Source organism: Battus philenor, unplaced genomic scaffold (genome assembly GCF_028537555.1).
Source record: "Battus philenor isolate CCGP_79_NKW_IND1 unplaced genomic scaffold, ilBatPhil1.0.hap1 SCAF_3, whole genome shotgun sequence".
NCBI lineage: Eukaryota > Metazoa > Arthropoda > Insecta > Lepidoptera > Papilionidae > Battus > Battus philenor.
This window is the reverse complement of record NW_027181693.1, coordinates 14,632,897-14,645,313: the sequence shown is the minus strand read 5'-3', so window position 1 is coordinate 14,645,313 and position 12,417 is coordinate 14,632,897. Positions and strand designations below refer to the sequence as shown.

At 31.8% G+C, this 12,417-nt stretch overlaps 1 protein-coding gene and 1 non-coding gene across 2 annotated transcripts in view; both read left to right on the top strand.

Annotated features, from left to right (window-relative positions):
• LOC137927014 (uncharacterized) overlaps window positions 1-11,530 on the top strand; it is a 28,733-nt gene extending 17,203 nt beyond the window's left edge. Inside the window, exons 2-6 of the mRNA XM_068770781.1 lie at window positions 8,134-8,292; window positions 8,903-9,112; window positions 10,210-10,352; window positions 10,896-11,009; window positions 11,089-11,530. Of these exons, the coding sequence (XP_068626882.1) occupies window positions 8,140-8,292; window positions 8,903-9,112; window positions 10,210-10,352; window positions 10,896-11,009; window positions 11,089-11,146 (678 nt within the window). The 5' untranslated portion in view covers window positions 8,134-8,139 and the 3' untranslated portion in view covers window positions 11,147-11,530. The remainder of the gene's footprint in view (window positions 1-8,133; window positions 8,293-8,902; window positions 9,113-10,209; window positions 10,353-10,895; window positions 11,010-11,088) is intronic.
• TRNAE-CUC (transfer RNA glutamic acid (anticodon CUC)) lies at window positions 6,739-6,810 on the top strand. The gene has a single exon. It is a non-coding gene; the product is annotated as a tRNA-Glu (tRNA).
• Window positions 11,531-12,417: the final 887 nt, after the last annotated feature.

Below are 12,417 nucleotides of genomic sequence, written 5' to 3'. Positions count from 1 at the left end.
GTTAAGATTTTTTTTCAAATTTCCAACCGACATTCTGAAACTTAATTAACGTATCAATTAAATTTTAAATTGGCACAACGGTCTTTAGGTAAACTGCGAAGTAAAGATCTATGCTTATTGTCATGGCAGCAATATGAACTTTCTTTTGAAAAATTAAAAATTATTTACTAACGAAATGATAAAAAACATTTTACTTTTTGTTTATATTTCTTTCGTAGTTCACGTTTACATTTGAAAAATAAAATGTTTACGAAATTATGTTATGAGTTATGTCGCGTATGACATTAAAGAAAAAAAAGGAAAATCGCCTCACGGACGTACGTGTCTTAAATGTAGTTTAAAATGATGCAACGTTTCAACATTTATAACCCACAACAAACAAGATTTAATAGGAATGATAAGCTTTTTTTTTACTTGTCCTAAACAACGGACTGCAATATCGACTGTATGTAAGCGGTCACCACGAAACTTCTAGCGTGCCGTGTTATTTTTATAGCGGTTTCGCTAAAGAAAATATTGTAATAATATTACTTAATAGAACGTAGTAAATAAGAAACAAGTGCTTAAAATAACAGATGAAGCAAATGCGTCCGAAAGACTCGTTTTTATAACTATTCACGAATTTCGAATAGATTTGCATAAAACTGGTTTTTAGTATAAAGAGCAAAAACAATGACGAAAAGAGCATCAAAATTGCTGTAAAAATTAATTTTCGAGTCTAACTTTGACTTTTGCAAATTATACGTAAATAACTGATGACGCAATTCACTTCATATTCTACCCACTAAAAGTTTAATTTAATCATAATCATAAATACTTTATTTGTAATCTGTGGCATTTTATACTTTTACTATTGTTATGATGTATATTTGTATTTGGGCCATAATAATAATGATCACTTTTTAAAATAATTTAAAAATACATGTTGCACTTTGACGCATATATACTTACAAGTCGCTATTCGAGCCGTCTGTATATAATCTGAAAGAGTTTTCTATGAATTGCAGATGACAATGTTCTTGAAATGTCACCAAGAAAAAAGACTGATAAAAATTGAAAAATTACTAGGTAGTATTCTGGAGGAAAGGCGAAAAAAGAGAGACAATGTATGAAAAGTAACAAGGTACGGAAAGGAATGGTAGAGGAATGAGAAGGACAACAGAGGAATGAATGAAAGATCTTAAGAAAGACTAAAAAGGAAATAACAAAAAAGAATGTAAAAAATCATTTTAATAATGTCTCTGCATACACATTGAAGGGTATCATAAGATGTCCCCGAACAGGTGCCACAAAGAAAAAAAATAAACACCAGGGTGATAAATTTTGAGGCCACTCAATGTCACGCTTTTTCGTTTAGACATTTCTTGGGAACACATCTCGTACAACCTCCATACTGTCAGATGTGTGACAATTGACCTTATCCTCCTGGAACCATGTAATGGACTTTTAAAACTTTAGTCGTAAGCCACGGGAAATATAGACAACCAGTGACTCGATCTAATGCGCCTTGCTGCATTTTTTGTAAATCAAACGTATTTGTTTCCCAGCTAATTTCATCAAGAGAAAACAATTCAAGGAATCATTTTTCTTATCCATTACAAGCAAAGACCTTCGAGATAATAATAATTGCTATCGACTACAATATGGCGTGCATACAATAGAAACGAATGGCGTAAATGCCTTATAACAATTGAATAGAAGTTGTATTACGTGTGTTTTTTGTCCTTATGCGGAAATGTTACAACTTAAGTTACATTTCCGCTAATATCAATTCTAACTTTTTTGCCTGATATCGTTATTTTGAATAACTTAAATTTAGTGACGTTAAAGTTTTAACACTTAAAACTGCGAATACGATGAAGGCCATGTTCGTGAATCGAATTATAATCGAATTAGGAATGAGAATATTTATGGAAAAACAAAAGTATAAATACACAGTATTTATTAAAAAGCAATTATAAATAAACAAATTAATATATAAAAAATTCATGTTATATGAATCTTGAAATCATAATACGTCTTTAATTTGTTTTTTTTTTATTATTATTATTAAATCAGAAAATAATTTTTAAACGCTATTGTTTGATTTAAAAAACCTATAGAAGCCGCCATTTTTTGGCTTAAAAGCCAAAACAAGTGCATTAATACCCTTGGTAGACCTTTCTTACCGCATTTCAAGCTAAACTATATATAACCTATACCAACAAAAGCTGTCAGCTGTCATCTGTCAACTGTCATCTTAGTAACTTTCTAGTTCCCGGAGTTCTATTTTCAAATTGCATGAATCTCGCTATTTTCTAAGGGAATACTGCACGAGGAATACTGTACGAAACATTACGATCATTGTTTATAAATTTAAATAATCCAATGACGTACATTAAATTTACAACCAATGATTACTTTATATAATAATTTATAATAATATAAATATGTCAACTTAAAAAAAATTATAATACATGTAAGAACATATAGTCTTTTTGCTAAATTACTTATCAATGTTTACACTACAAATAATCTCAGTAATAAATTCTTAATGGCAGTATTTTTTCATAAATCGATATTTCAAACGCTCCTTCCATTTTAATCCTATATATATTAATTAGGATGATTGGTTTTAGGCAGTGGCGTACCTAGGGGCGGGGGCGGTGGGTGCGGTCCGCACCGGGCGGCACTTACCTTGGGGCGGCATTTTTTAAATTTACTTATAGTTGTAAAAAGCAAATTTTTCATTTCAAATTTATTTTCTTTCTTGAATAATAAATAATTATTATAAGTTTAATATTTGATTTATATAAATTATGATTAACTTTATAATTTTGAATATTAATCCTCGGTGTATATAAATGCATTTTAGTGTAAATTTTGGATTCTAATTCAAGAACAAGATAATAATTTTATTTTATTGTATCAATTAAAATTCGTTGAATTCGTAAAAGGATCTTTACGACTTTGTTCGGCAATTTTTCCTAACTAAAATTTTTTGATGTCAGTTTATAAATGTCATTTCTTTTGAAAAGTTTGTATGATTACTTTGAAGTGATATATCAATATTTTTTTAAATCTAAAACCACTATTTGATTGACATATAATAGAAAGGGCGGCAAACTGGAGATCGCCCCGGGCGGCAAAAGTTCTAGGTACGCCACTGGTTTTAGGCATAAATGCTTCAAAGGAGTTAATATTGCATTTGCTCAATTAATATATTGTACCCGCTATTCAAAAATCTATGGTCTCAGAAATAATAAATAACGTAATGATAATAAAGTAAGACAAAGCGTCACTATTCACGTCCTCGTAATATTAAACCAAATTCTTATTTTAAGAACTCGATCTTAGCGTGGTTTTTTTAATAATAATAGGCCATTAAGAGCGTTACCTTCCCAGTCGGCATTAGTTACCGGAAATTCAACAAGGTTACATCATCGCATAATGACGCACTAATTATGCCTTAAAATCGATTTCAGAGACAATCTCATTGTTGTTAAATAGTTTTGAATTTCGAACAATTTTTAATGGTAATACTCATGTAATGACATTAAGTAATAAAATATTATAATAAAGGATAAGCATTAAAACAATTAGTTGTGTCCGATATGATATAGTGTCTAGAATACCTGGCTCTCACCTAGTAGGCTCGGTTTCGATTACCTAAAGCGGAAAGTGTTTTTTTTTATTAATTATTCTCAATTAAAATCTACCTTTGCAAAACGAGAGGTCAAACTAGTCTTATTCGTTGGTTCTCAACCTTCTATGGATTACCGACTTAAAAAATAATTAAAAAAACGACTTAAAAAAATTCAACATTCTTCTTCAGCCGACGTCCACTGCAAGGCATAGGCCTTCCTCATCCACCATCGATCTTGCACTGCCTTCATCCAGCTATTTTCCGCGACCTTAACCTTAACCTTTTATCTATCGTACCAGCTACCGTATAGTGTAAACAAACCGGAATAATTTTGGCGCGTTGATTTCGCGCCTAATTTCCGCCAACGAAGCGCCTGTGGTATATACACGCATTTGAAACGTATAGGCCAGTGATTCCCAACCTTTTTTATGCCATGCCCAAACTTAGTCTTTCTAAAATTCTTACGACCCACCTGTGTAACATACATAACTTTATATTAAAGCAAAAGGGTTAAACACCTAACGAGTCCATTTTCGAATTACTGCCCTTTACAATCAAATTGTTCTCAGGTGGGTCGTGGGCCCAACTTTGGGAAACACTGGTATAGACAGTGAGCTGGGCTGTATGTGAGATCTCACAATTATTCCGCCTCTCGGTAGTCGACAGACGCGGATTGTTTACCTTATCTGCTAGCCGGTACTGGACAGATAAGAGGATAACAAAGTCTCCGGTCCACCTAGTACGGGGCCTTTTCGAGAACTTTTCCGACCTAATGGCCATTGGTGCCAACCATGTGCCACGCCCACCAACACTTCAGATGATCAATGCTTCGACCTACATCGGTGTGCTTTTTTCTTTCTACAAATCTCCTCATTACTGATTCAATCTCGTACTGAAAGTCTGAATAAATATCTCTCCATCTCTCTCTGGGTTACCTTGAGCCTTCTTATAAGGCCCACCGTAACCGATCGCCTGGCCAAAGACCTTCGTCTTCAGACATTACGGTATTTTAGACGTTAAGATGTTTCTGAGTTTCCCAAAACACTTGTCTTTGACAAAATATTTAATACTAATTAATATTTATATAAAGGTTACTGTTTTATTACGTTGTCTGTTTTTTAAAATAAGATAAAGTATTTTTTTACGTAATTAAACTTTTCACTATGCCCCTTGTTTGCCTTTGAACTCACTGCCGTCTCCGTGAAAAGTCCAGCGTTTACTAAAGCCAATCCTTTGGGAACTCGTAGTCTTGTTCTACCTATTTTACCTGTGGCAATACGTTAATGGACCAGAGCTTTCTTGTAACAGATTTAAAACACGAAAAACCTATTTTACATGGTTTATATAAGCATGGTAATCTAATGTAGTTAACTTTGGCCCCAAGAAGTACGAACGAAAGAAACCGATTTAGCTTAGCGGATTTGCGAGTTGTAGTTTGCAGGTCACGCAAGATTGACGGTCACGGGGGCTTTAAGTTCTAAAGTTATGACTGCGGAATGACGGACGCAGTGTAGGAAGTTAAACCGCTAAGTGGAAAGACGACCCTGTTAATGGCGTCGAAAGTCGATGGACGATGGCAGCTTCCAGCTGGTTCTTTTAGAAATGTGTGGGAGAGGCCTACATCCAGCTGTGGACTACGGTCGTCGACGTGAAATGATGATTATGTAACATAATCGCAATTTACATTTATTGTCTGATATACCTAAATTACATTTATATATATATTAAGTAAGAAAAGGACCAATATTTAGCCCCTTCCGCACATGCAGTAGTAGTCGTGCAACAAAGTGCACCGCCGGCCAGCCCGCTGATAAATGCATATGCAGCAAACAATGCGAATCACACAACTGCTACCGCCAAACCACTCAACACGTGTTTCACCCCTCCACGGGGCATGTTCAGGAGTTATGTTACACCGAGTAGTGCCCAACACAGTGTACAGTGCATTTATACATATATTGTTTCTGTATATTCACAAATTCTTAATAACCAACTAAACATAATTTAGGATAACATTGAAATTTATTGCACACTTCTATTAAGATGTATTCATACAGAAAAATAATTTCAATGACTTGTAAATTATGTTGACGAACTTCACCTTAGACTTTTCTGACCGAACACACAAAATTCAATATGAATGTATAAATAAAAAATTCGTTATCTATTCTTTATCGCAATACCATTTTATCTGAGTTGAATATAATAAAAAACTAGAAACACAATAAAACAAGATATGTAAATATAAGATTTTACATTACAATCTTATACGTATTTAAAACTACAAATTATATCGATACATACATACATTATATAAAAGATAAAATTTTTTTAATTTATTAACTTTGATCTCTTATTGATTGACAGCTCGTTATTTATTTATTTTTAATCTATTTTATTTTCAACTCTGCTTCGCAAGGCGTCATAGTTGTGAAGAAGAAGCAGGATGTAACTCCACAACAACACATCCTTTAATAAACTTTAATATAAATTTATACATGTACACTTTATCATACTAGATATTGCCTAAATAAAATCAAAATAAGGCGACATCACTGCCAAAGATTCTTAACGTTTAAATATTCGTTCATTTTATAATAAGCTTTTTCCGTCAATTTATTTTTAATATGCGTTTTGGATTCTGTAAATGGTAGAGCTATAAATAAAATAGTCTAACTAAAGTGTTAAGAACATTGGCGAAATTGATTGCAAAAAATTAAGTGTTTGTGGTGGGTTCTTCTCAGATCAGGGTGCAATTAGATTCCTACTGATTTTATAGTTTTTTTAAATCGCAAAATTTCTCTATCCCTCCTTGCGTAGTATCCTTCACTATTGAGGATTATGATGGGAATTGGATTGACCTTTTTGGAAAATTTATCTTGCATTATGCTAAGCAAATTGTTCCAGTCTTCATTTAGGGTGGTATCGTGGTTCGGACCTAATCACATCATATTATTACATAAAAACTCAATTGGATTCCAGTTTTGAACAAATTGGATCTTTAATGCAGCCTTCTTGTCATGTACAGAAGTTATTATTATAAACTATATAATGTAAAAGATAAAACGATTTATTTTAATAACCATTAAGCGTATTTTGTTTCAATAGATATATCCGATATGGTCTAGTGGCTAGGATACCTGGCTCTCACCCAGGAGGCTCGGGTTCGATTCCCGGTATCGGAAAACTTTTTTACATTCTAATGAATTTATTTTAATTTATAAATTCATGTGTTTATATAAAAATAGTGCATATAATTCGATACAAGTAATTCATCAATCTCATTTACATCCAATAACAATATTCGATTTTTAAAATTACCTCATAATTTTTTTAGAAAAAATTAGTACATTTGTCAAAGTTTGTATCTGAATTTATTTTGTAAATTTTACTAAAAAAAATTCCACAATCATCATAACATGCGAATGCAACTTGACCGCTACCACGTAACTGCCATGTTTTTATCTGCCACATTAATCCACGCAATGAACAAGTACAACCATAAAGACAACATGATTTTTAACCAAAAATACTTTTAAAATATCACAAGAAAAGGCATAATACGACTATGACTTGAATAAGAAAATTTCACATATTTTTATTTCTCTTCTTTTTGTTTCAATATTACGCCCTACTTACGATTTTATTTATTGTTACAGTCAATAATGTTTCTCCAGTTTGTAACACTATTTCGTAACACAATGATAGATGAGTTTTGACCATTTTCGCAAGTATTACCAACATAAATCACATTAACATGGCAACCATAGTACAACGAATATATTGACAAATATAAATGCAATATATAACATATTCATATCCTTCAAAATATTGCTTTTGCTATTCAAGCAACACCTTTTTTAACGATACTTGAAAATCAAGAGTCATGTAGCCGAATTATGTAGCCTACCGACTATTTCATTGATTTATTTGTTTAAAATAATAATTATAAACGTTTTTAATTACGTAATACATTTTCGTCGTTTCAACCCATAGACAGAGATAGTGCTCTACGAAGCCGAAATTAGCCGATTGTCTCTTCCCAAAGGTCGATGTGCAATGTTTATCGTCGGGTACTACAGATTGGTTATAAATATAAAAGCTTTCAATGAGTGAATATATAGCTCATTTGCTGCCAATTAATGTATAATACATCTTATCCAAAAGTTGGTTTCAGAAAAAAATAATATTGCAAGAAAAAGTATAATATTTTAATTATTTTCAACACTGAATATTAAAATCAAATATTATTTACTATTTCTCTCTAGAGACTCTACCGCCAGAAATTAGTGGCCAGTCGCACTCTTAAAAAAAATAATGTTACATATTTCTTGAGCGATTAATTTTCAAAAAGTGATCGGAAATAGGTGTGAATGATTTAAAGTATTAAAACTTAAAAATTATATATACATTCACCCTTTTAAAGTTTTTACACAAATAAAAATCAACCTGTATACGTATATAATGCTAAAATTTCGTTTATAAATGCAATCAATATCTTTTTTCAGACGGTGATGACTGAGGCTGCAGAAGGCGGAGCTGCGCTTGCTTGGCGACTGTTGGCAACACTGGAGGGTGGCTCATTGTTACTGGCAACTTCTGTACTTCTAGCATACACTGCTAGATCGAAGGTGTCCGAAAAACGACGGACTGTAAAAAATGTTCTGGTAAGTTATTTTGCCCGCCAAAATATGTAAGGAATAGTGTAAAACAATCATAAAAAACAAAAAATCTGACAATTTAATAACACCACATATATAGTAAACAATCGTTGTTTTTATATTTCTACTGCTAAACATAGACCTCCTCCTTAGACTACCAATCGATATATGTATGTTAATTATATTTTTATTATTTTTTTTAACATAGCTTACACTACTGCCCAAGTGGCATTTGGAGATTCCTTTGGTTCGAGCGAGCAGGGCGCCAAAGTAACTTAGCCTAAAACCTTATTAAAGGTTATATGCCGAACCATAACTTGATCGTATTCTACCACTCATATCACTATCACCGTTAAAACCTTTATAACTGGAAGGAATTATTAGCAATGATTAGAGTTCACAATTTGTGACTAAATTTTGAATAAAGTGCATATAGTTCACTAAAGAGTACGATTGTTTTGTAAGTGTATTTTGTATATGTAAGTGTAAGTATATATGTTAGATATAAAGGTTCCTTATTTCAATAATGTATCTCGTCTTCTAATGTTATAGAATTGTATACGTGTAAACTAATCTTTATAATAAATAACAAATAAAGATACAGCTCTTCTTTCAGGTTACAAATACCAGAAACGACTTGGGGAGAGAGTTAACTAGGCGACTTATAGCGAGCGGTTGTAACGTGAGCACTGTGACAAGCGGAGCGATAAGCGAAACGGAATCTGACAAAATAGACGCACTTGTGGTAGTCGGAGCAGATATAAAACAAAATGGCTTGGATGCACTATCGCAAATTGTCACTGAGGATATTTATAATAACATAAAGGTATTACTATAAATATATTATGTCAATTATGTGATGAAAAGAAATCGAGAGATATTTTCTAAGTTTCTAGTTCTAGCTATCCGATATGTATACAATATATATGCAACAATATTATTTATATATTATTATTATAATGTTACACCAAAACGAGATTAAGTAGTGGTAGTTCAGCGATAGAGGACTGACATTTGTGATCGCAGGTCACATTTTCGATTCCAGGCACACTTTGTTTTTTAATTATATAGACTTTCCTATGCTCACAAACAAGTTTATAGAGGTTGAGCAGCAGAGTCTTCTACAAACCTCAATACCAAACTGCAATTGACAACCTGATAGCTAAGCGTAGCGATTATGAAACATATCTCCCCAAAAAAATCTTCGTGGCAGCCCTATGTCTTGCAAAGGGCGTCTATGGGTTCAAACTATAACAAAGAGTATATATATGTACATATCTGTACAGATATACGCTATAACTAGTGTAAATAATAAATAAACTTTGATACCTTGGGATCATTCCCAGATGAGGGATGAAAGGCGATGTTTGGAAGGAATATTAAGAATGTAAAGAATGAAAGATATTGTGATGAAAGAGAAGAATAATAAAAGAGCTTAAGAAATGTGAAAGGAGAAAATAAAATGGAAAAATTATTTAAGCAAACAAAGTCCCCAAAAACGGGGGCCATAAAAAGAACAAATATCTACGGAGCAGACCTTTCTCCAGCAGGTGACTTTCTAAGGCAGAAGCCTTTCCGCGGGATTTTACATTATTTATTTTATGGAATTAGGAAGACAAACCTATGTTACTTAGACAGACGTTCCACTCCATGGACCTTAGCATAACTTTGTGCAAAAGATCCTGAGAATGGAACTCTGCTTTTGCTATATCCAGTAATACAAAACATTTTAAACTATCTTTGTATGTACTTTTAATACTCTCGTGGTTGCAGGGTATAAATATAAATATGAGATTATTTTAAATCACTTTTTGTCTGGTCGCCAGAATTCGACTAGTAAAAAGGATGCTTACTCAAAATGATTGAAAACAATGTACCAATGTAAATTGATTTAAATTTTAATTCCTGTTATAAAATGTGCAGTTATTAGAAAGCCTATCCCCTCTCGTGAGCATCGGGGGATACGTTGCGTGGACTTGCTCAGGCGCTATAAAGGGCTCTTTCAACGGAGCGGCCAACGCCTACGACGCCGTGATCAGTGCAAGCTTACATCATATTGCAAGAAGGTTTAATACAATAAAAACTTTTTAATAATATTTTATTAATATTTAATCATGATTAAAAAATATAAATCGTTAATTACCTTTTAAAATGTTTTTAAGTTTACTTAGTCATATTTTACTAAAACTGCGATTTGGCTTAACCTTAAACTTCAAAATGGAGGATCTTTAATAAAACAAATCATTAATATTTTCCTAACCTTACTTTAATGACTTGAAATGTGACATTTTTTAAATATTCAATAATCATTTAATAAATTTAGACAAGTTATAGTATTAAACAATAAATCCAGTAATCATTTTAATTTTCAAAGCCTTCAAATCATCATTACAAATGAACGTAATATTTCATTAATTAGTTTGAAATCAATTGAACGTTATTTTAATTATATTGAATATAATTATTAATAAACATAAGATATACAGCTCGCTCGCTTCACACTGTATAAATATTTAAACAAAAGATGGCAGTTATATACATCTGTGGAGTGTGAAGCGAACTTTACAGTTAGTGTAGTATATCGCAAAATAATAAAACTTATCATTCAGTCGCCGCTGTCAGCCCATATGGATAGATAGAAGTGAAGATTACGAGTCAGTAGCAGAGAAATTACTTGCCGAGCTCTTGCCTAGCGAACATCGAGTTACAGCTTTCTCTCTCAGGTTGAACATATTCCAAACTTCTGATAGCCAAAAAAAAAAAGAAACTATTTTACTCATGAAATATTTAATATTCTTTTAGGTACGCAGCACAAAAGATGAGCGAAACTCTTGGGAGATGGCTGAAGATCGTTACATAAAATTATTTTAAAGACAAAAGCCTTGCTTTTTGTGGCGGCACGCAGATTCAATGGAAGATAATAAGAGAAAGTTATCATTAATATTAAAGAAAATTAATGTAATTTTTCATGGGTTAAAAATTTATAATTTAACTTGCTTTCAGTAGATATGTTTTTAAACATAAATAAAATAATTTATTTCGATTATTTACTTAAAAACACAGTGACAGGAGTCGAGGACAGAGTACAAAAATTTATGAACTTTCAGAAACTAGCATGTCTCGAAAAAGAAAATGGCGTAAATACCTGATAAAAACTAATTAATAAATAAGGAAAAGTATTGTAAATGTGATATATTTCGATCCAATAATAACTTATTATTATACTTGTATAGATAATATAAGTAAGCCAATATGTAATTTTTCTATTAATGTCAAAGTATTCTAAATAAATTAATTTTACTACAATGTCATTTTTATTTTTAATCTGTATGACTTGAAAACTTGCGGAATATATGTTGTTTTTAAGTCATAAAGTTTGTTTTAAATCATAATGCTCCAGATTTTAATTATTTAATTTTATATCTTTAGGATTTAATACCAAAAATTAATATGAAATGAAAAATTAAAAAAATGAATATTAATTCACCATTCGGAAAAAGAATAATGTTTGATACCGAAAAAGTAGACTTCCAGCAAAAAATACCTGATTTCATTGATATTGTGTGATTTTATTACGAAGTAATGAGATATAAAAATACCTCATTGAATTATTTTTCTATAAAAAAGTATATATTTACACAATGTGAATTGATATACGCTTAGTCTTATATATATACATAAATATCTTTACAAAGAAAAACATTTTTATTGTACATAACATTTATTACTATTACAGTGTGTTAATGTAATAAATTAATACAAAGTTGTAAAAAAATATATAAAGCTTGTTCGAGGTGGTCTCCATTGGATGTAATACAGTCCTTTAAACGTTAAGACCAGTTATAAATAGCAGCACTAACTCTTTCTGTTGGAAATGTCTTCACAGCCAATTGTATGGATTTTTTGAAGGACTTCAAAATATTATGGCTTTTAGATCAAGCCTTACGCTCTAACAGGGTGCTTAAATTATAAACCAATGGATTAAGATCAGGACTAGTAGTTTTCAGCTCTAATGGAGTCCGGAACGTTCGTTTCTAACCAAGACGAGGTGGATTCAGATCTATGACCCGGCACCGAGTCTTGCTGAAAGGGCCATTGGTAAGGGGCTTAACTACCTTCTAAAGAAGGGTA